This window comes from Chrysemys picta, chromosome 5 (assembly GCF_011386835.1).
Source record: "Chrysemys picta bellii isolate R12L10 chromosome 5, ASM1138683v2, whole genome shotgun sequence".
NCBI lineage: Eukaryota > Metazoa > Chordata > Testudines > Emydidae > Chrysemys > Chrysemys picta.
This window is the reverse complement of record NC_088795.1, coordinates 6612347-6637755: the sequence shown is the minus strand read 5'-3', so window position 1 is coordinate 6637755 and position 25409 is coordinate 6612347. Positions and strand designations below refer to the sequence as shown.

Here is a 25409-nt window from a genome sequence, read left to right as displayed (position 1 = left end):
ACTGCTCCTGAGATCTGTAGCTGCCCAGAATGGACTGGAATCCCGTTACTCCTTTTAAAACTATTATCAACCACAGTGTGTTATCGAGAGCCCGTCGTCCTTATGTCCACGTTGCATTTACTCACTACGGTATGTTACACAGATAGAGTGAGATCCCGGGGGCTTTATAGACAGTCTTTAAATCAAGATTTGAGGACTTCACTAACTCAGCCAGAGGCAGGGGCCTATCACAGGAGTGGGTGGGTGAGGTTCTGTGGCCTGCGATGTACAAGAGGTCAGATTAGATGATCACGGTGGCCCCTTCTGGCCTTAAAGTCTCTGAGTCTAGGACACACTAATAACTGAATCCGAACTCCTGGGAAAGCCAGGGACGAGATCTACCGACCCAAACCGCACTGGTATAAACAACGCGGGGAAACGCTTGTTGAGTGTACAAAACTGCAAGTTTATGCTGAACACTAAGGATCAACTCCCCAAAATGTGGCTATTCTGGCATGTAGCTGGGGGAGGGATTAAGGAGCCTTTCCCCTCCCCCTTGCATGACCCAGGTAAGAACTGGTCAGGACCCCAGCCCTGCACTCAGAGGGAGCACACAGGTTATTCTGTACCTGCTCCCCCAGGTACACATGGCATCTGGGACAGGGTGGGAAGCAGACTATGGCAGAGGGCAGGGAGTGAGTTGCTCTCCACAAGGGGTGCAGTAGTGGGGGGCAGGTGCACAGCCCCTCCATGCCTCCTGAGGGCAGCATAAGAACATAAGAACGGCCGTACCGGGTCAGACCAAAGGTCCATCTAGCCCAGTATCCTGTCTACCAACAGTGGCCATGAAAAGCATGGCACTGTGCGACCAACTCAGATTGACTACGCCCAAGGGGAACAACTGAGCCCTAACCACGGATAGAAAGGGCCTGCTTTTGATCTGAAGCGGTGGTGTAATGCCACTGACTGCCATGGGACTGATTGACAGCAGTTTGAAATCAGCTTCAGGCTCCAAATCACTCGTACACAATGGGAGATGTACCTCAGGGTACCCGGTTCATCCAGCCTCTAGTTCCCTGAGACATTTCTTCCTAGCTGGTTTGGTGTCTCCTTAAGACACACACTTAAATCTTCCCTCCTCTTTATAGAAGGTCACTCAGCAAGTTCTAGCCCCTAAAATGTAGTCTCCCCATGATCCCTCCAGATATAGCTGACACACAACCTTCTCCAAGACACATCTGGCTTTTCCCCAGTCATTTTTAAAAACCTGCCAAAAGATGCAAGGACTTGTCACCCCAGAGTTACTGGCATGATGGCAAGCAGCCATCTTGAAAGATAAGGGTGTAAGTACCAAAGCAGTTTGGTTGCTATGTGTCGAGATGCACAATTACTAACCCATTGGCATCACTAATTTCAAGGTCCCAAAGCTCTCGGTAATCTTGAGCACTGCAGGGGTCACAAAATATCAGAGATATTTCCCAGTATCCCAGGTCAGCAAGGTCGTCTTCAGTAGGTCTACTCATGAGCTTAAAGTTAGGCACATGATCTAGTGCCTTGCTGAACCAGGGCCCTAACTGCTCCTGGTGAGAGGGCTGTTGCGATCTGTACCACCTGGTTTGGCTGTTGGGATGGGAGCTTAGGAGGTCGAGTTCACAGTTTTGGAGAGAGAGCCCAATCCAGTGAAATCCTGGGCATCCTCACGTCTCGCTGAAGTCAACGGAAGCTGAGGGCAGTCAGCACCTCGCCGGACCGGGCAGCTAGTGAGGATACCGGGATGAAAAGTGCTCTTTGGCGCTCTACGTTAGTGGAGTCAATCTCAGAGCAGTAACAAGAGATGTGGAGGGGATTTGCTGGCGTGGAGTTGCCCTGAAATCAGCCAGTCCTGTCCCTTATTATAAACAGCCAAAACACTAAACTGTAAAGAGGACATAAAGTTGTCACCTTCCTCTATGTTACTAAGTGAAAAGCTGAACTGCAGGTTACCATGGCTACAGTGTGTGGTGAACACTATGGGGTCCCATTCTGGTCTCACTTACACAGGTGTCACTTCACTACTGCAAAATGAGTGCTACACAGGTGTGAGCGAGAGGTAATTCAGGCCCAGTGATTGCATCTTTCTTGTGCCTTCATTCTGGCTTCGTTTCATCAGTGGAGCGACGACGAACAGCTTTTGGCCAAGTACTGTCTCTGTTCTATTTGGAAAGACGAGCTACAGCAGCTGATCTAGCCTCACACAGCCCTAGTGCTCAGGTCACATTGCGGCCTGCTATTGGGTCCAGCCTTTGGGCAGCTATGCCAGATGGCAGGACACCTGGCACTGTCTCAGCTTGCCCACTCTGTTACCTATCTGAGGGCCAAGGGACAATCCTGCCCTATGATTTTCTTCAAAACACTCATCTTTTGGGCAAGTTCTCTGGCCTGTGTTACATAGGGTTACCATATTTTGTGCCTCCAAATGGAGGACACTCCACGGGGCCCCGGCCCCGCCCCCAGCCCCGCCCACGCCCCAACTCCACCCCCTCCCCAAAGTCTCCGCCCCCTCCCCTGCTTCCCACGAACATTTGATTCGCGGGAAGCCTGAAGCAGGTAAGGGGGCTGTGGGGGGAGGAGGCGCGGCCCAGGCTGGCCCCCCGGCGGCACCAGCCTGGGTCGGCTCGGGCCCTGGGGTGCCGGCCCCGGCCCCCGGCCGAGCACCCCCGGCCCGCCCAGCACTGCCGGTCCCCGGCCCGACCCGGCGCACCCCCCGGCTCCCGGCCCCCGGCTCGGCCCAGCGACCCCGGCCCCGTGACCCCGGACCGGCTCCCGGCCCCGCGGGCCGGCTCCCCGGCTCCCGGCCCCGCGGGCCTGGCTCCCCGGCCCCGCGACCCCGGACCGGCTCCCCGGCCCCGCGGGCCCGACCCCCCGGCCCCGCGACCCCGGACCGGCTCCCGGACCGGCCCCCCGGCTCCCGGCCCCGCGGGCCTGGCTCCCCGGCCCCGCGACCCCGGCCCGGCCCCGACCCCAGCCAAAGAGGCCCCGGCCGAGCACCACCGAGCCCTCCCTCCCTCCCGATTTTCCCGGACATGCCCGGCTTTTGGGGATTTCCCCCCGGACGGGGATTTGAGCCCCCAAAAGCCGGACATGTCCGGGAAAATCCGGACGTATGGTAACCCTAGTGTTACACAGGTCAGGCTAGATATTCACTATGGTCCTTTCTGGCCTTGGAATCTATGAATCCAACTCTTATTAAAATGGTATCTATAAAGGACATCCTATTGCCACTCTGAGAGGTCAAAATATGTCATGACTGAGAAATTCTGCCGCCATTCTTCCTAGGGACAACCATCTCCCTAGTTTAGTGTCTTTATTTAGTGGAGGGAACGGGATGAAACCGATCTTGGGCACGCGGATCAAAGAGATTCCTCAATTACACACAGCAGAACTGCATGTTCCAGAGAGTACAGAATCTAATCAGAGAGGAAGTCACCCTGAACCTCGTTCTCCCCATGAGGAAGATGTTGATTGTGAAGGTATCAATAGGGGGAAGCTTAGTGCTGTTTAAATTCCATGGAAGAAGGAAGAAGTCACCGAACCCAGGAGTGCGAAGCATTCCGGCCCCTCTGGCCCCTTCCTGTGGCTTTCTCCACAGAGAACTGGCTGTAAAAAAGGGCAATGAGTAAAACAATCTATTGGGTTTGGGGTAGAGGAAGCAGCTGCGAACAAAATGCTGTCACCGCCCGTTTAATTTAACATCTCCAACCATGCTTAGACTTGGGAGGATTCGATTTTTATTAGTAAACGTCGGTAAACGTTGATTTCACTGTACACCCAAACTGTAGAAGAAATATTTCCATCAATAATCATCAAAATCCACAGTATGAAAAGTGCTGCTTGAGAAATTATTAGAGTTTGAGTTATGGATATTTATTTTGTAAATGCGGACGTGAGATTTGACAATTTGTGGTTTGATGGCTATAAAGCTTGAACTTTTTAAATCACAGAGTCTTCTGTCATTAAATAATTATTGTCTGACCATCCCCCCTCCCCACATCATTTCCCCAAACTGTGAACATTTATATGGATACAAATAGAACAAAAATGCTTAAAAACAATAGTGTTGTGCAAGTGGGAAAATGTAAATAGATAAAAAATAAAAAAAAGTGTAAAATAAACATTGATATTATTCATCGTCATTATAAAAAATAAAAGCTGAATTCTGCCGAGCCTATCCATGCGTGAGGACTCCGGGACTAATGTTTCCAGTATTGAAGAGTACATAAATAATACAAAGGGACAGGGAGGTTAGAAATATGGAAAGGAAATAACAGAGCTCTCCCTGGAAAAAATACAAGCTAAAACATCTGGAGAAACTACACAGAAACAGAGATGCAGGTGAGAGGGATATACATGCAAAATAGCTATGCTGAAAAGGACATAGGGGAGAGAGAGTGCCTAGTAAGTAATTAGATATGAGCTTGCAATGTGATATAATAGCACAGAAAGTCATTGCAATATTGGACAGTACCACTTCACAGGTTGGGGATACACTTGAGGCCTTGCTTGCTTTTGTGCAGCTGCAGTTGGAATAAATAATAATAATCCTACAATGATAAATAAGCCACAACAACTGTTTCTAGAGCACAGGCAAGAGTGCAGCTAGAACACTGCCTCTGGCTCTTTGGGACACTCTGGTATGCAAACAAGGAGTCCAGAGAAAGGCAACACACGCAATGCCGGAGAGATTGATTTATAAGGAAAGATTAAAAGAGTTAAACACCGTGGTCAACATCTTCTAAAATGGCTACTGATTTTAGGATGCTGTCTCTATTTTTGGGTGCCCAACATAAGAACGAGCCCATTGCAGATCTGCTATTACTCCAGTTGGAATTGTGGGAGCTTGGCACCATTGCAATTCACTGTGGAACATCTTGAAGCATTGTGATATGCCAACTAAAATACACCTCTACCCCGATATAACGTTGTCCTCAGGAGCCAAAAAATCTTACCGCGTTATAGGTGAAACCGCGTTATATCGAACTTGCTTTGATCCGCCGGAGTGCGCAGCATCCCCACCTCCCCCGGAGCCGCTGCTTTACCGTGTTATATCCGAATTTGTGTTCTATTGGGTCGTGTTATATTGGGGTAGAGGTGTAGTTAACAGCATCAAGGCTTTCTATCAAGATGCAGCATATGAAAGTAAATGCAGGCCTGAGTGAATGATTCAACGCAGACACTGGTCTCCAATGATGATGTGTTCTCTTTACCTCCACTGTTTGGCATTGTCTCATAATGAAGTCAATGGCAAAGTGTAGAAGGATACAACATAGCCATTGCATAGCTCACAGCAATACACTGTAAAATCTAGATTTTGCTGATCATAGAATCATAGAATACCAGGGTTGGAAGGGACCTCAAGAGGTCATCTAGTCCAACCCCCTGCTCAAAGCAGGACCAATTCCCAACTAAATCATCCCACCCAGGGCTTTGTCAAGCCGGGCCTTAAAAACCTCCAAGGAAGGAGACTCCACCACTTCCCTAGGTAACGCATTCCATTGCTTCACCACCCTCCTAGTGAAATAGTGTTTCCTAATATCCAACCTGGACCTCCCCCACTGCAACTTGAGACCATTGCTCCTTGTTCTGTCATCTGCCACCACTGAGAACAGCCGAGCTCCATCCTCTTTGGAACCCCCCTTCAGGTAGTTGAAGGCTGCTATCAAATCCCCCCTCACTCTTCTCTTCTGGAGACTAAACAATCCCAGTTCCCTCAGCCTCTCCTCATAAGTCATGTGCTCCAGCCCCCTAATCATTTTTGTTGCCCTCCGCTGGACTCTTTCCAATATTTCCACATCCTTCTTGTAGTGTGGGGCCCAAAACTGGACACAGTACTCCAGATGAGGCCTCACCAATGTCGAATAGAGGGGAACGATCACGTCCCTCGATCTGCTGGCAATGCCCCTACTTATACAGCCCAAAATGCCGTTAGCCTTATGACATAGCTTTTCTAAGTGCGAGCTCAACCAAAGTTCAAGCAAAGATGGAAAGACTGTCCAGTATTGCAAAACAGATGGGATTAATAATCAGTCATGAAAAAACAAATCTAATGAGAAGCCTGGCAGTGCCCAACTCAGTAATGCACAAGCCAATGGGGTCGTCCAGGAGGAAATAATGGCACAAACTGGCAAGGTGGCAGCTGCATTCATCATTGGTCACCAGAAATCTCCAATTTGCAGATCAAACTACGACTCTTTAACTCAAATATTATTTCCATCTTAGCATATGGATGTGAAAGCTGGAAATCCACCAAAGGTACAGATGATATCTAAATGCTTGTGACAGCAACCACTCCAGGACAATACTAGGTATTATATTGAATGAATATATAACAAGTGCTGATACTTGTCAGAGTTCAACACCCCCTTATCTCTGAAGTTATCCAGAAAAGAAGATGGAAATATCTGAGAGCTGTGTGAATGAAGCCAGAGCATCTGCTATGGCAGTTGTACTACTGGGGGCTGAAGGGACATACAAGGGGGCCAACTGAACGAATCCCTCCATTGAACAGTACTCAGAGAAGGAAAACGTATTCATAGATTGCAAGGCCAGAAGGGTAGCCTCTGTAATCATCTTTGATACCCTCAGGGCCGCCGCAGCCCATTAGGCAACCTAGGCGGTCAACTAGGGCACTACAATTTGGGGGGCGGCAACCGTGGCAGTATTTCGGCGGCGGGACCTTCCGCTGCCTCTGTGGGGGGTGGCATTTCGGGGCAGGACGTTACGCCGCCTAGAGCGGCAGAAAAGCTGGGATCATTCCTGGATGCCATCCTGTAAAACACAGACCAGAGAACTTTCCCCAAACAATTCCTAGAGCCGATCTTTTTTAAAAAGCACGCAATAGCTTATGATTCTTAACAGTGTAGAGGGCATGCAAATAGTGACCCAGGATAGACAGGGATGGTGGAGCCTTGTTCATACTCCAGGCATTATCTGGCAGCATGGGAAGGACTCAGATTCAGAGCCTCTGAAATCAGGCCCAAAGTGTCCCCAGTTGGACACCCAAAAGGTGACTATGTGTGGGAATATGCAGTCTAAATGGTGCAAACACCCAAGAGGCAGAAAGAGAAGATCTTTAGAGCAGTTCAGTCAGATAGAAATAAGACTAATAGGAACAAAGAAAAATTTTGGCTGAATATCTGGAAACCATATGATCTTTCAGACTGAACATCGGGTACCCATGAGAACTGTTATAAGGACTATATCTGGAGTGATTTAATGCTCAGGATATGCTATTGCATACAATTATGTCTTGACACTGTAGAGATAGATTACATGACAATTTCAGTTTTTCCAGCCACAATTTCTGTGCTTCCATGAAAATTTAGTCAGGAGAGTAAGCTATATTTTCTTAACAATAAGGGTTGAGTAATTTTCCCAAGGGAAGCTAGACAAATCACCCCACAATATTCTGTAAGTGACAATTCTTCACTGGCAAAGGGATGTAATGGATTACTGAATATGTCTCTTACATCTCTTAATTTGCTGATTCCATTAAGTTCCCTGGTTCCTGTTCTTGACACACGCTCAAATAGTCTTTTATTTTTCATTTAAAAAACCCAGTGAAGACAAGCTGATTTAATAACTTTTCTGCTTAATTGAAACACTCCTTGTTTAACACATTTTTGAATAAGTCAGCATAATAAAACTCTTCTGCAGAGACTTAACCCTTTCGCAGGTGCAAAATCCCTTTGCCCTACTCAATGTACAATACAGCAGCTTCAGAATTTAGCTCTGATATTTTAATATGTTCTAGACCCTGGCATAATTCTGCTTTTTGATACTGCCCATCAACCCCACTAATGTTAATGTATGTCTGACTGAGGGATGAGTTTAGCCTGTTCTTTAGATCCAAAATTCAGAGATTGGTTTTAGGCAATAGACCCATACGTTCCATTTAGACTTTATAAATGTTTGTTCATTTCTCTCCTCAACTCTCCTCGTTCCTTGACTTCCAAAATAATTGATGATGATGTAATTTATGTGTAGCACAGTATAACATTTTAAAGCTTCAGATTAATTGCTGCACTTAAAGCATCTTGTTGGAATAGCGACTTGTAGAGCACAGTACACATTGCTGAGCAATATTTGTCTACCTTAAGCTACTCTTACTCACACAGTTGGGTCTTTTTTAATGGATTTTCCCACTAGCATTTAACTAGTTTTTTGGTTGCGTATTTTTCCCATGGTACATTTAAGATGCATCTGCTATGGTCATTATGATGCAAAGTACTTGCTTTTATGAAAATCAGCTTGTAAATTTTGAAAGATAATTCTGTAGCTGTTACACAGATAGAATGGCTTATGTCCTTTAACCATGTGCTTTTTTCCAGGGCGTAAGAACTACTGTAGTCTTATTGCATTTAAGGGTCATAATAACATCTTACAGATTCATGCATTTGCTTGCAATAATTTTTGTATAAAACCATCCAAAGTTATTTATAATCTGACAGAAAGGTGTTTGATTTATTTGGAAATCTGAAGGCATCTAAACGAGAAATGAAAATTTTAATTTTCAATGGTACATGCTCGGAAAGACAGGAAATATTGTGGTTCCATAAGGTAGACTGCATGCTGCATTATGTAGATGGAGAGTACAATAGTTAGATAACCAGGGATGGCAAACATCATTTTTATACCTGACAAAGATATTATGAATCAGTGGAAGAGCTCTGAGTAACAGCAGGCAATGTAATCCACAGATAGGGTACTAGATTGGAACACAAGAGACTCTATTCCTGTTCGGCCACTAATGTGCCGAGTGTCTCTGTCTCCCCTCCCAACATGGCCCTGTCTTGTCTCTTTAGACTGTATGCTCTTTGAGGCCGGGCCTGTCATTTATTATCTTTGTACAGCACCTAGCACAAAGGGGCCCTGATCTCTCAGTGATACTACCATATAAATGATCATTCATAACTAGTACATCATTTTGTACTTCTGTGCAGAGACACCACAATATTTTCAACTCTTATGTGACATGGGTTTTCTTTGAATTACAGCATGCATTTCTGGAATAGCCTGTGAATTTCCATTCACACCATGACTTGTAAGTGCAATTGCCGTGGGGGACTGCCTGCCATGCCTGTCAAAAGATATCCTGCTGGGAATGAAGTCAGCTTGTGTGATTATCCTTACTCCATGTATTATGTTCCAGAGGCCTGGAGGAGATGGCCTAGCACAGGGTTATTCCTTAGTATTATGTATGGGAGAAAGGGCACCCAACTCAGTGCCTTTTAAATTGAGGGGGCATCTGGGGAGACTCTACTGTTTTCAGAGTCCCAGGATCTTGGAAAGTCATGTAAACTTGGCAGGGAGCCCATTGAATTTGATGAATAAAGCCAGCTCCAGGCTCAACTAACTTTAATAGGCAGATAGCATCTTTAAAAAAAATCTTTCTCCTTAATTGAGTAGAGTCCTGTTAAGCCTGGAATTGATCCCATCAACTCCCAGTCTTAAGACACACAGATAAATCACAGCTCTAATGGTCAGCCATTGATATTTGTTTTTTCTTAAGACACAGACATATAGCTATTACTGAGTAGAGAAGCAGAAGGCTATCAATCATTCGCTGAATGCATCAGAGTCCCTACCTCTCTCCCCCACCCCCCATATGCTAATAATTAAAGCACAGCCCATAACTCATGGAATGTCCGCAGAATTCTCCCTTAGAGGAACACACAGCATTACCATCTTACTGGGGAGGGAGCTAATTCATGGCCGGAAGTGACAGTTGTCAAATTGTAGTGCTGTCGACTTTAAATTAAGAAGAGGGGCTCAGGTGTCTGTTCCCCGTGATACGCTGTATTCTCTGTCATTAGGTAGGATATTTCAGGTAGCCAGGTGAGGATATAAGGAGATGTTGATGGTATATTGAAAACTGTAAAAATTATAAGCTGCTAATTCAAATCCTAAGGAGTTTCCTGGTCCTGCTTGCAGGGTAGGAGGATCTCCAGGGAAGTGTGGAATCAGAGGAGTCAGGCTGTCTAAGGCCAGCCTAGAGTAAGGTAGAGTAAGTTGTCTCTTTTGTTTTTTAGAGAGCAGCCTGCATTGTCTCTCTCTGGTTTGAGGTTCTTGTGGGTTAACATTCTAAATTCTAAGAAATGAAGCAGTGTTACCTTCCAGCAAGTGCATTTTGGTTTTAATCTGACTTTTCTCGGTGTGTGCCATGAACATAACACCTGCCAACCCTAGTGTTCCTCCATAAGGATCAGGCTGAATCTCTGTGCTTCCAGGAGATCTGGGACCTCACTCATCCTATTACCCCAAGCGCATGTAGTGGGGAAGGGGAGCCACATCTCTCCCCAATGTCCTGGGCCACGGTATGGGGAGTAAGCCGCATACAAGGGTACTCGCAGCAGTGTGCGCGCTCTCCGTGAACATTCTGCTGCCCCGAGGCAATGCTTCTCCGGACCGCTCCCTTACTAGAGGTTGTGCCTTAAAGGCACAGGGTAGCCAGATGGAATCTGATTTCCCTTCTGATTCACATGATGTGCAGGTGGAGGAGAACACCTGTTAACAACAGCCCAAGTGCTTTGCTGAAAACAGAGACCTTTGTTACCTGACTGGCACTTGGAACCCCTAAGTCCATGCTTCTTGGACAGACACAACAGCAAATGCTGTTTCCTTTACTTTAACATCTCTCCTGAAGGACCATGCTCTGAAAAGTTATTCATTGCCCACAAAATTATTCTGCACCAAACGCTCCCTTGTATTTTATCCTGCATCCTATTTAACATACTGGGCTTACTTCTCTGGACTCACGTGAAGCCATCAGACCAATTCCCCTCCACACTGCAGGCTAAACGTAGACTGTAATGATCTATGAACCAGAGAGATGCCAGCAAGCTGCCCTTCTAGGTTACAGTCAACAAAACAGAGCTGTCTTTACCATGGCAGCAACGGTGTTTTGGCAATAGCCAAATAAAAAATGAACATGACACTACAGCCATGAAAACAGACTAGTTAACATACAAGAGAGACTAACATGATGTGAATCAGTCTAAGGAGTGTTGCCTAGTGGATAGGGCACCGGACTGGAACTCAGGAGATCTGGATTCTATTCCCAACTTGGCCACTGGCTTGCTGGGTGATTTTGGGCAAATCACTTGCACTCTCTGTGCCTCAGTTTCCCTGTCTGCAACATGTGGATAATGCTACAGACCTCCTTTGTAAAGCAGTTTGAGATCTATTGAAGAAAAGCTCTACATAAGAGCAAGGTATTATTATCTAAGGCTCCATTATACTTATATGGGCCCATTATTGGGGTATTTGAGCCCCTTAGCATCTTTAATGTATTTACCCTCATAACACCCCTGTGAAGTAATGATCCCTATGTTACAGATGAGGAATAGAGAGACAGAATGGGGAAGGGATTTGCCCATGGCCACATGGGACATCTGTGCAGAGCAAGGACCTGAACTCCAGTCTCATGGTCCCATACTAGTGCCCTAATCACTGAGGCATCCTTCTTCCTCAATTAAACTCTAGTAGGATTCATTTTCGTTGTATGCCTGGCATACTTTATCAGCTCCTGAGGGCCTTACTCTGTTTTTATTTCACCCTTATGATTATTCAGTGAGAGCTGCCCTAATGAAGACTGAGTAAAAGCTGAACATAGTCCTCAGAACCAATCCCTTTGTTAGCTGGCTTATTTGGTGTCAGCTATGTACCATACAATAACCAACCTATAGAGCTCCATTGAAATCTTTATTAGGAATAGGGCTGGACTCTGCACTTAGCAACAGCATGTCAAGGGGCAGAAAAAGTCTAAAATGCTTTTTCCCCTCAACCCTCCTCATTTTGTTGCAAGCTGTTAGTTGCTGTCCAGATCCCCATCCAAATTACCCACATTTCCCAGACGCAACCTCTGTCCTCAGTGACACTTCATATTTTTCATCTCCGGACAGGTGACAACCAGACAAACACACACGCTTTTGGTAAATCCAAATAATTCCGGACAGTCTACAAAAAAACTAAGCTTGATCAGCAGAACTGCGTTCATTTGTAAAACATTTGTATTGAATATTCGCTTCTTCAAGCTAAATACAGACCTTCGATTTGCCTTTAGCTGGCCAATCCCAGGCAGTCACTGAAGTCACGTAAAGCCAAATTCTGCTCTTCATTGCATAGCAGCAAGTCCCATGGAAGCCAATGGGAACTTTATCCGTGTAACTGGCAGCACTCTCTCCCCATTTATCCTCAACCTATCCAGCTCTGCCCAGTTGCACCCTGGCGCAACAAGTGTGCTACATGACTGTTAATAGAGCTGCCGGTTCCTCGTTTCAATTTTGCATCGCTTCTGTCATTCAGAAGAGAGCCTTAATGCATATTTGAATGCAGTGCTTTTAAATTCTCTTTAGAAAAATCATAAAAACAAAAGCAGACAAAGGAGCAATGTTGGAAAAATATTCAGAAGTTCCTTGGATACCATAACAGCATTTGCGGTTACATCTCCGTAGTTACAGCAGCAGCTCTGAACTGCTCTGAATTATCTGACTGTCTTCGTAGAGTTTGTATGGAAGATGCTGTATGCAAAACAGAGCCCTAGCCCTGCAACTGGATCTGTGTAGACAGAACCCGGCATTCATGCAGAGCTCCACTGAAGCCAATGGGACTCCCTATACACCTAATTGCAGAAACATGGCCTAATATGCTCAATACAAAATAGCATTGCAATGATTAGTTAATATAAAAGATACCACCATTGAAAAAAAGAGAAAAAAAAACAACAACACCAATGTCATTGTTTGATGTGACAAACTCCTTAAGACCCAATACAATGTCAATGCCGTCATTATGATTCATACATTACATTGGCAACACACCGGATCCATTAGTCACTTGGACAGTATTCAGTATCAGAGGAACCGGTGCCATTCGATCGTAACATTATCACTATGGGCTGGTGGCTCAATACAACTGTTGTGAAAAGTAGCTACTGCACATGCATTGCAGCAGACTTGAAAATGAAGCTGTATTGTTCAATACAGGCCTACTAAATGTATCATTGTCCTGCCTATAGCTTGCAGAATGTATGTGTTTAAAAAAATACGAGCAAATGTTTAGTCACAAGAAGCAAAACAAAGACCAAAACTGGATTTTTCTCTAAAATGATCTTTGAACCTTGATTCATTTATCCATATAGAGAGAGACTAAAATGAGGTACTCCCTTTTAAAGAATAGTAATTAAACTGGGCTAATAACTTGTTTTACAAGCTCAGCTACAATGTTAGAAAAAGCACACCTAGTCCTTCTCTCCAGAGTACCCATCTCCAGTACAGATGGGCAAACCTGTTCAGATAATGTAAGAACCAACTCAACCTTTCGCCTGTGCGTGCATCAAACCTAAGCGGACGTCTCCACCTTACAAGCCGTGAGCACACTGAGGAGCAGTTACTGACACAGGTAGTTCTACCATCAACGGGATGATTCACGTGAGTAAAAGTCCTATTGGCGTGAGTAAGGGTTACGCCATACGGCTCAAAGCAAGTGACTCCACTGAAGTCAATGGGGCTAACCGTGGACCACCTGGCCCTAACAGGAGTGTGCCATGTGGCAAGGAGGGTGAAAGGAACTTCCCCTTCCTTGCGCAGCCTGAAACAGAGGCAGGCAGAATTCCAAGCAGTGACTTACCGGCGCACCCGGGCTGGCACCGGGCAAGGGAGAGAGGCATAGTTCTGCCCCGAGGTGCTGACTGGCTGCATAGGGGGCAGTAAGCCACACACCCCAAAGAGCGTTGTCAGCATCACAGGGATCTTTAGGATCCAGGAAGCCCCAGCAAGGCAGATCCCTCCTGCTACTCCCCACCAGCCACACTGCTGAGCTGGGTCTCCAGGGCACAGTCAGACCCCACATGAGCAAAGACTGCAGCATTGAGCTCTCTGTCGTCATGGGTTTGGATGCAGCACCCACAGCCAGCCTTTTGAAGTTCACTGCTCCCTGTTCTTCATCTCATTTGGCAGCTGGTCACACTATGGGCCAGCCACAGCCCTGGGATACTTGTGCTGAAGTTAATCGGCGTGACATACAAACAACCCGGGCAGAGTGACAGATTCGGTGATTGGAATCGCCTTCAGACAGCGACCTCACCGAATGTTTCTCTCTTCCCAGCAACAAAGCAATATTGTATTAATCACGCAGCTCCGAGATTTCCAGTGCCTACCTTGACTTCCACATGTGCCATCAAGACTGCAAAGTTGGTGAGGTGATTACAGGAACATGTGGTGTGCGTCTTGTTTGTGGTCAGGAGCCGACACCCCTGTTTCGACCAATACCCTGTCATTGTGTGTTTTGAATAGTTCCAGAATGAACAGTTAGGGTTGAAAATTTCTTCTGACTGCTGCAGAAAGAAATGAATAAATGCAATAAAAATTCTAATGGCTTCTGAGATTTCTAAATGCACTCTCTTTCCCCAGAGTTTGTAACTCTTACCCTTTCATTTCATATAAACAATCAGCAACAGTTTATATGTCAAGTATTGTACATGCCAGAGAAAGTTAGATTGTTGCTGCTCTCTTTGTTACTGCCAACTTAGTTCTTTGTTCTTGATTAATTTCAGCCACAGACTAAATTTAACTCTTCAGAACCAGATTGCTTCATTTGCATTGCAGAGCAGAGAAATTAATTTCTTTAAGCAATCAACTTTTGCAATTACAGTACTTGGCTAATGGAGGGCTAACTGTCCTCTTTCACTGAAATCCTGTTCCCTCTAATATCCCCTGCCACCATGATAAAATAATATTTTGGACCATTTTAATATATTGGTAGCTTTTAATTATGGAGTGACATGAGTTAGCAATTGAATGATGGGGCTTCTACACAACGGAGACCCTGATTAGTACAATGTAAAAGAGACATTATCTATAAAACATTAGGCACAAAGTAACAAACACATAATTCAAAATTTAATCCAAGGCTACTGAGTGCTTCAGGTGGCCAAACTTGAGAACTTTTGCTGCATTAGCTTTAGAAATAAAATTAAAATCTCTTTAAATGTGTGGTTTCCTGATGCCCCCACGCTCCCGTACCTTGATGTGCTTGACTGTAAACACCACAGGATCAGCTAGATAAACCTTATTGCTGAACTCTTTGTTTATTGCTGCGGTAATGACAGGGGAGTTGACTATGACGGAGTGATTGGTTGACATGGCCTCTGTTCCCAACTTCATGCTGGCGTTCTCCGTGGAGAGATAGTGACCCAGGTTGTTATACAGCACAAAAGCCACCCTGATTTCACCTACAAAGTGCAGAGAGGAGTTAGAGATCAGACCAGTCCAGCCCAAAAGTTGTGTTAGAGATAACAACTGTCCCTTCCAAGCAAAGCGTTCGGTTAGCTATGACTTCCTCCATCTTGTCTACTCTGCCGAAACAAAGAGCTGGGTGTGTGCACTTTGGGAACAGTCCAGCCTGTGTTGCTAAAGAGATAATGTACCATTGGCTCGCTCTGTGAATGCAACAGAAGTCAGGAGTTAAAAGCATTGAGGCCTGGCACAGAAAACTCAACTCCCACTGTCACTGCAAATACCAGAACTCCACGTGGTCCATCAAGTTGTCCAAGGAAGGGAGAGCTGCTTATCCGATACTTCTCTCTGTGAGCAAGTGGGCAGGAAGAAACTGAAGGGAGATGGGGAATTGGGAGGGACTGCAGCTTATGGGACACGTGGGAATAACCGGCTCCATGGAAAAGAGGTGAAGTAGCTTACTCCTCTCATAGCAAGAAGGAGCAGTGAGGAGTTGGGTGTCTAGAAATGACCCTTTGTTGTCTGCTCTGCTCCTTGGGCAGTGCCACTTTCATCCTTGGGACACACTGTAAAGTGACAATCTAAGCCACAGAGAGCAACTTGTTGAACAACCTAATAGTATTTCCATTCAAGACTGTAGGGTGAGGGACAACGGGGGGCGGGAGTGGGTCAGAAATTACCCATAAACAATCAGCAACAAAAGAGAAAAATTGTGAAATGTTAGTTATAACTAAACACATTTTTTCAACAGGTTTTCTCCCTTTCCATTTAATTCCATTGCTAGAGTTATTCCATAAAACCCACACTACCAGCAAATTGGTTTCTAACTGAAGCAATCCTCTTTACTGCTTTTTTGGCCCATCATTGCAAAGATCTTAAAATAAGGAAGGCAGTGAGTTCGTTTTCCTTTATAATTATTAGTATTATTTAAAAAAAAGTCTTTCCACTACTGGATTGGGCAGCTATGACGGTACATTTCCCAGCTTGCGGGATTTCAAGGCAGACTATCACAATACCCTAATAATGTGAGGATGGCAATTGCCAAGGGGAACAGAGTCTGATTGACGACTTGAGGGGAAATTCCCCAGTGGGACAATACTGCCTAGCACTTCTACAGCATTTTTCACCAGTAGATCTCCAAGCACCTCACAAAGCAGGTCAGTATCATTCTTCACATTTTAAAGGTCGGGAAGAGCCAAGACTAAAATCCAGGTGCCCTACGCCCCTGACCAGTGATCTGTCCACTAGGCCATGCAGTAACGACAACGAGGTCAATGTATTTGCACCTGTGCCAGAGGAGAAGGTAGGTAGCCCTGAAATGGCGATACAATATGGTGATCTTATTTGAAGATTATTTTCTGTAACTAAAGTAAACTTTACAAAAATTGAAATGCCCTTTCTATATTAATTGTCTAGTGATTTTTCCAATGTCCTGTGTTCTGGGGAGACTTCAGGGTGAACAGAAGTGCCTAAATATGAGAGATTGATATTACTGCTTCCAAATTTATTTCATAGCTTTAGGCCAGATCCTCAGCGGGGGTAAACTGAGGCACTTCCCTTGACAACAACAGAACTATATTGATTGACACCAGATAAGGATCTGGTCTTTTGGTGAATCCTTTGTTACCACTTCCAAAGTGGAGCTAACAAAGGCAGACAGAATTCGGATATATCTGCCACATAGGGTAAATCAGCTGGTGGTATCAACGACCCTTCTCAACAGTGATCACTGTCTTCCCAACAGCAAAGCCCAATGCCATTTTGACTTTTTGGAGCTACTCCTGTCTGCCAGCGGGAAAAATGCCAAGTCGTTTAAAGAGAAAATCTGGTCTAGTGAAAGAATAGAAAATGTTATCACAGTCCTGGGCTGTAACATCTGAGTCCAAGTCTATTCTGGTCATCAGACTTAGCAGCATGTAATGCGGATTTCTCCTCTGTCTTCCAAAGCTTTTACAAAGAGTTTCTCTTTCCCTACAGATTTCTAAAGTCCAACCACACATGGTGAAATACTAGCCCCACTGAAGTCCATTGAAGTTCGGCCATTGACTTCAATAAGCCCAGGATTTCACCCAATTAAATATTCTCTTTTCATCCTGCAATTTCGGGGATAAATCCAGACCAAGGCTCAACGTCTTCAGGATTCTTAATAGTTTAACCTCGCTTACCTAGCTTTATATTATCCTATGGCTTTATATTTTGCCTAGTTTGCAATGATCAAAGTACTGTCGCATTTACAAACACACATGCAAGCTAATGTTTAAAAGCAACCCCCACAGAATACACACTCATTACAGAACAATAAAATAAATGAGCAGAGTCTTTACTTTAATGGATCTCATAAACAGAAATTTGTCAAGCCCCATAGTACAAACACAGCCTGGCACTTCACGGTTTGGGCTACAGTGGATCTATACAGATAGATCCACAAATGTTTCTGCTCAAATGACTGAACTAGAAATGAACGACTTGGCAGCTTCAAGACCGTTCCCATCTAACATCATCTTTAATTTATAGCCTATCAAGAGACTCGTAAGCTTTAGAGATCGAGATACTGAGGATTTAGATTCAGAACTTTTTTGGTGTGTTGGCTTTTCGCGTGGTTATCGTTTACTGGGCTTCCCTCCCCCCCCCCCCCCGCCATCTTTCAAATATTAGTACAGTGCAGTACTTCAAAACAGTTTTTCAAATACGTCTTTTATCCTATGTACGTTTCTCACCATAGGCCACAGATGCTAACGAACCTCTGAGGCTCAGTTTCATTCCCCATTGGCCCACTTGCAGCGTGATTTACGAAACCAGGGCACATTTACAGAGCCTTGACACTTGCAAAGATTGACAGTCACTTGGCAGTAAGAGAGATTTCCAATCAGTTGATTTAGCATGCAGTCAAGGGCATGGGAGAGTTAATTAATATTAAACATGTCTGGTGCACCACAGGTTTTATAGATGCTCAAAAGTAAAAAAGAAATAAATAAAATTGACTATTTTAGAAGCTCCAGTCAAAGGAATGGAAAAGATCTGTAAGGTATTAGGACATCACAGAGTTGGGAGGAAAATGTAGTTACTATTTTAACATTAATCCATATGCACTAAAGCAAGATTTACACGGCACCTTATGAAAGAACTCCAAATGACTGATTATCAATATACCCACGCAAGTGCAGTGCTACTAGACAGGCTTGATCTGTTTTGTGCATGAGGCACTCCTGTTTCTCCTGCAGCAAAGGATTGCTGGTATTGCTTCTAAGCAGGGGAAACAAATCTGAGGGCTGCAGAATGAATCACTAGATCTCTGCATGCAATTCAAACCCACAGATGTAGTGTTGAGTCTCTGGTGATGTGGTAAGGCCTGACTGGCCGCTAAGGGTACGTCTGTATGGCAAGTAGCAACTCACAGCAACGACTCTCAGAGCCTGGGTCTACAGACTCGAGTCCTACAGTGCTAAAAATGGCTATGTAGCTGTTCCGGCTCAGGGTCTGAGGGCAAGGGGTGGGCTTAACGCCTAAGCTCTTGTCTGAGTGTCAGCACAGTTATTTTTAGCGCCATATAGTATGAGCCTCACAAGCTGGAGTTTGTAGACCCGGGCTCTGAGACTTGGTGCTGCTTCCTATGTGCATGTACCCTCAGAAAAATTGGATCTGGATTTGTAGGCTTCTTGCCTTCCTCAGATAGAGCCAGGAGAGAAAGGGGATTTAAAAATGTGCATCTCAGCAAAGTAAGTTAAGGTCACACTTCATATCAAGGGTATATTCATGAAGGGTTTATATAGAGTTAACAAATGCTTAATAGATATTGTAATAAACAGTTAATCACTTGTTATAGAATCCAACAGGTCAATAGGTTACGTATTACTGTTGCGAGTATAGTTTATTTATTTGTATTATCAGAATGCCTGAAGTCCTAGTCATGGACCAGGGACTGTACAAACGCAAAACAAAAAGAGTTTGCTATAGCTCTACTTACACTACAAGCTCTTTGGAGCAGGGACTGTCTTTTTGACCTGAGTTTGTACAGCACCTAGCACCATGCGGTCTTGGTCCATGACTAGGGCTCCTAGGTGCTACTGCAATCAATCATCATCAATAACACCTTTTACTGATACTATAACTATCTATAATACCTTCAACAGATGTGCTTATAACGACTACAACTTCTACGGCTCATGTCTGCAACATGCTTATAACCGTTATTTATTACTTATTCTATACTTTACAGGCTACTTTTAAAGGTAACCCATTGGTGACCCAAATCAAAAGGTGTGAAAGGCCTCAAAATTCAGCACCCACCATTGCGACCATTTTGTTTCAATGTATTTGCCGACAGCTGGATGGCGCTTCCGTGGCCCAAGTTCTGTGGAAATTTCAGGTCTTCCAAATTCCCATCGGTGCTTAGCCTTGCAACTTCCAGTTCTGTTAGCAAGAGAGAAGTGAGCTACTGAATTGTAACACAGAGGGGGAAAAGTCACTATTTCAAAATAATGATATACAGCTAAGTTACAAAACTGTTTTCCAAAGAAAATACAAACACTAGAATCCACGTACAGTGTTTCATGCTAGACTCTGCCTTGGACTGCTGCTTATTTCTTCCCCGAAGAAGGTTTAAACATAATTTAAAAAAAATAGCAAATAAAATGTAGTCTCTGTAGTAGACAAAGACAACCAGTTCATGTAAACAAGCACCCAAGAATATTAAAGACAACAATTAACATGAACATCTGAAAGTGTTGGTAGTTTGCCACTGGCTCTTGGTACATTCTGTAGATTTTATCGACACTCGGCATCTGCATTCAAAGAAATGAAAAGAAAGGCTGTTCTCATTTTACGTGAGCACTGCTGGAGGCCTGGCATTGTCCATCTCGCTTGTTTTTTAATTAAAAACAACCCTCAGTTAAATAAAGACAAAAACTTGAATTCAATTGACTATATTTGTATTAAGTAAGATCAAGAACCATCTCCTTGTCAGCTGGTGCTCTCGCTGATATAACAGATGCAGATTATGGCTGGGATTTCCAAAAGAGAGGGATGTAAGTGTCCAAGTCCCACTGAAATGCAATGGGAGTTGGGTGCCTAACTCCATTAGCTCTTTTGAAAAACGTAGTCCGTGCTCTTTAGGGCAGGTCCGTCTCTTTGTTATGTTTGTACATATAGCCCAGTGGGCCCCAGGCATGTAGGCACCAGTGAAACACAAGTAATAGATAAATCATAATACACCTAACCACACACATGTAGACTCAGCAAAAGCACTTATAAAGTATTTTCCCCCACAGAATAGGGTGACTAGGACTTAAAACCTGCAATTCTTACTCAGACCTTAGTCAGCCAAATTTCTAAGATCCTAGGGACTGTCCTTTAATGTTATGCAGCCATCACAGAAGCCTAGCAAATAATGACTCATAACAATAAAGGGAGTTTTGTTTGGGAAGGACTTGAGGCTTTGGCTGTAAAGAGGGGTTCTGTACCTGCTGAAATGTAATTTCTCCAGGGCAGTGCACTGAATCAGCAACTTTCATTCTGTTTCACTATAAATCACTAGATAAGAGTTTACTCTCAATGGAGTCTGGTTATACCAGAGTTCACTATCAATGGAGTCCCGCCATACTAGGGTTCACTATCAATGGAGTCCTGCCATACCAGAGTTCACTATCAATGGAGTCCCGCCATACTAGGGTTCACTATCAATGGAGTCCTGCCATACCAGAGTTCACTATCAATGGAATCCGGCTATACCAGAGTTCACTATCAATGGGTTTCACTGCCGAATCTGTCCATCCAGCTATGGTTCTCCCACTGCTTACAAAACTGACATCTTTAAATCCTACTGGCTAAAAGGGAAGCCTTGTCTATGGGCCATCAATTCAGTTATACCACACACAAAAATTCAACTAATTTATTCATGGCTGGATCCCTCTGATAGGGCCAAATCTTGAGAAAGTGCTGAGTGCCTGCAACTCCTAGATTTTACCATTAGTAAAGAGCTAGAGGGAAGAATCCACATTACTGAAGGGAAGGTTTTGAAAGTCGCACCCAAGGGGAAGCAGACAACACCATTCAACCCCCATGCTTTACTCCACAGTTGTTGGTGACAGAGGGACACTCAAACAGGAAAGGAAGAGTCATCTATTTAACACGTATGGAGAAAGAGAGGTTGAATTTAATTCAGATGAAGTGAGCTGTACTACATTAGAGCTAGAGGGTGAAATCCTGGTCCCCCATTGGCATGAATGGGACCGGGGCTTCACCCAGGATTCCAAGCCTGTTTCCATCTCTCTTCCTCTCCCTGGCCACCTTTGGTGTTTCCAATAGCTCCGGTCACTTACGGATATTGTCAGTGTTCTCCCTGACAATGTCCGACTTCAGGAGGTTATCGGCCAGCACAAAGGCACTTTCCTCCACTGTGTCCAGCAACATGGTGGCTGCACGCAGCTGGTCACTCGCGGTCAGGTCTCTCCATGCGTTCAGAGCCTGCGGCTGCAGGAGGTTATTAACTGTCTCGACCATAGCCTGCAAAGAAGAAAAGCAGAGTGAGAAAGGGCTCCAGTGAGTTTGCATGAGCTGTCAAGCTATCTACAAATTCATCTGACTAGGTAAGCAGAGTACTGTCCCATCTCCTCACCCCTGCGGGCAATCTACAGTAGAGCTACCCATTATTTTTCCCTTTGGCCAGGGAATGTCAGCAAAAAGGTTCTTCTCATCAATAGCTTTGAATTCAGAGCAAGTGAGAATTTTTTTTCTCTGAACACACACAAAGGAAACCACGCATCCCTGTGAAGCAGGATGCTGGTAGTTACAGTGTCTACTGGATCCAGAATTAAGACTTAGACCCAGGACAGCAAACAGATCTGTTCCTGATAAGGGGAGAGTTAGCTCCACAGCCCACATTGCTTATCCAACATGAAGAGTGTCTAATGCATACCAGAGCTACTGTTTCTAAAAACACACCATCACCACCACCTCTGTGCTGCTCTCTATCGTAAGTAGTGGGGCCATGGTACTATAATTCTCAGGTGTGCCTGCATCCAAAGGCACGGCAGGTGCTGTTAGAGGTTTACATAGGGCATCACATTTCAAATCTTTCCAGTCAGTAAACAGTCTTCACTGTAGTAACAACTTATATCCTTCCTGCCGTGTACATTGTGCCCTAGGTTGCAAAGTAAAACAGAGCCCTCCCATTGTGAACTTCCCAAGGATTAATCTGGATGCACGTTAGGCTGAAAACTAAACTGAGCAATTCTTGTGGTTCATAAATTACAGTCCTCAGCCCCTATTGATTGTGAAGATTTCACTTGACTAAAAACAGCAGCTCAGTTGCTAACCACGGCTAGCCCAAGGTGCGTGTAGTTCGCATGTTTTTAAATGGGAACCAGCAGAGCACTGGCTAGCAAAATTCACTGCTTGTGGGGAGAAAAAGAAAACAGCGAATGTTTTCTTCTGCTGGTTAGTGTTTTCATGGTTACTAGTTACTAGCTGCTAAAAAATCCTGCCTCATAATGAAACACCTCCACTGCCAATTAATACCAGCAACTAATTTGCCTTTTGAGATGAAGTTGCCTTTCTTGATGTTTTTCCATCAAACCCACATCTACTGCTATTCTATGCGGCAAGGACAACCCTGTGTGACTTCGGCAATTTGCAGCCCCAAGGAGCTCACCACTCAGAGGTCTTTGCTGGGTCTTTTTTTTTTCCCCACCTAGGTTTACAACATGACTTATCAAAGAGATATGGCACGGTCTTTTTTCTAGGAAGTGATCTAGAGCCCCGGGACTAAAATGACGTGACCAGAAGGATGTGGCAATAGAGGCCGGATTCACCACTGCCCTGCCCCTTCTGCAGTCACGTCCACCTGTGCAGAGGTAGGATAAAATACTACCTGATCAAGTGATATCCTTTCACATCCATTTTGCACTGGGACAAAAAAACAGACAATGCACGGCTATGGTGAATTGCTCCATACATGATTAGCTTGCAGTAAAGCCCAGGGAAAAGCAAAGACCTCAAGATGTTCCAGTCCTGGGGACTAAGCAGTTTTGATTATTATTTATTTATCATATCATGGCCCAGGACCCCACGGTGCTGGGAGCCTTACAAACAGAACAAAAAGACAGTCCCTGCCCCAAGGAGCTGACAATATAAGTGTAAGACAAGAGACAACAGACAGATACACAGAGAAGGGGGAGTACAAGGAAACAATGAGACACTACTGGTCAATATGATAGGCTGTGCTCTCAACACACCAGCTACCTAACTATTGTCAAAGTTGTTGTAGTGTTCACGGCGAAGGAGAGTTTTAAGGAGGGTTTTGAAGGAGGATACATCCTAATGACACTTTTAATGAGATAATGCAATTATATTAATAACCACTTTGGGTCCATAGTGCATTCTGGTGTCACCAGTCACTATCATCAGCAGAGGATTGGTTGACCCTTTTCTTTCACAGAACCCCATTATCCTGCACTGCCATTTAGAAAGTATATCACAGAAATCCATATTTCTCATTTCCCCTTGAGATTAATGGCTTGACTTTCAGAAATGCTGAGCACCCAGGACCTCCTTTTATAGTTGACTGAAGCTTTTGAACATCAGGCCAGAAACGTTCAAGAGACATTGTCCTACACCCCACTTACAAACGACGGTGAACCTCTTGTCCCATTGAAATCAATGGCGAAATTCTCGATTATTTTAATGGAGTCAGAATTATACCCATACTATCCAGACATGTTGATTTTCCAGCACCAAAATCTATTTCTTAGTGTCAAGCATTTACATTCCAGACCCCGAGCCCAGCTTTTACAGTATGGATAGAAGTTGCAGAAGTTCAGCATTACACGGATACGAACCACGCAAAGATGTTCTTTGACTCTCTCAAAGCAGTCTACAGATAATCTACATCAGGCACAACGCTCCTGCAGTTGGCAGATGGCACAGCCCTCATCAAAGACAGGGAAGGAATTATAGAGATGGGTTGAACACTTCAATAGTCTACTCATTGGGCCATCAAGGGTTGATCAGCGAGTCCTTGATCAGTTACCTGAGAAACCCATCAAAGAGGAACTTGACCTCCCTCCATCAGTTGAAGAAGTCATAAAAGCCATCAAACAATTGAACTCTGGCAGAGTGTCCAGAAAGGATGGTATTCCAGCAGAACTGTATAAAGTAGTGGGCCCCAAGGCCATCGAGGTGTTCCTTGACATCTTGAGTAGCATTTGGGAGGAAGAAGAAATGCCATAAGACTTTAAATATGCTATTATTGTATCACTGTTCAAAAACAAAGGCAGCAAAGCTGACTGCGCAAATTACAGAGGCATTTCTCTCCTCTGTACAGCAGGGAAAATATTAGCTTGTATTCTACTGAAAAGACTCATTGAAACCATATGAAGAGAATCTGCCAGAAGCACAGTGTGGTTTCAGATCAGGTCATAGTACTATGGACATGATTCTTGTAAGGCATGCCCAGGAAAAATGTTTAGAGCAGAACATGGACCTGTATGCAGTTTTCATCGACTTGCCCAAAGCTTTTAATATGGTCAACAGAGAGGGTCTATGGGCTATTCTATATAAACTGGGCTGCCCAAGAAGGTTCATACAAATCATCCATCTGCTCCATGACCCCATGTCAGTGCAAGTGCTCTCCAGTGGTGACTCTTCTGACACGTTTAAAATTTCGAATGGAGTGAAGCAAGGCAGCATACTTGCTCCGGTACTGTTCAATTTATTCTTTGCCAGTGTGCTCAGCCATGCCACGAGGGACTTGGATCAGGGGATATACATCCACTCCCAATTCAATGGTTTCCTCTTGGATCTTTGAAGACTCAATGCTAAGACCAAGACACTGGGGAGAATTCTCTTTGAGGCACTTTTTGCAGATGACTGCGCCTTGATGACCCATGGACATGACGACCTTCAGGTCATCGTTGATAGGTTTTCTGAAGCATCCCAGCTCTTTGCCCTCACCCTCAGTCTCAGGAAGACAGAGGTCTTGTTCCAACCAGCACCTCAATCCAATGCTCTAGTGCCAGCCATCTTCATCCAAGGCACACAGCTGAAAAACGTGGATCAGTTCAAATATGTGGGCAGCGTCATCTTGTGCAATGGTTCCCTTGATAAGGAAATTGCCTCCAGAATTAGTAATGCCAGCTAGGCTCTTGGCCAACTCCAAACAAA

At 44.6% G+C, this 25409-nt stretch overlaps 1 protein-coding gene across 50 annotated transcripts in view; it reads right to left on the bottom strand.

Moving 5' to 3' along the window:
- The window catches only part of ADGRL3 (adhesion G protein-coupled receptor L3), an 820109-nt gene that overhangs the window by 140029 nt on the left and 654671 nt on the right, over positions 1–25409 (bottom strand). For 46 of the 50 annotated variants that reach the window (XM_042860378.2, XM_065595838.1, XM_024100865.3 and 43 more), the window contains 4 exons: positions 21569–21752; positions 19539–19661; positions 15039–15247; positions 14174–14350 (listed from right to left, as the gene is read on the bottom strand). In XM_042860378.2, the coding sequence (XP_042716312.1) occupies positions 14174–14350; positions 15039–15247; positions 19539–19661; positions 21569–21752 (693 nt within the window). The remainder of the gene's footprint in view (positions 1–14173; positions 14351–15038; positions 15248–19538; positions 19662–21568; positions 21753–25409) is intronic. The other 4 variants (XM_065595823.1, XM_065595836.1, XM_065595832.1 and 1 more) reach the window with 1 other exon arrangement.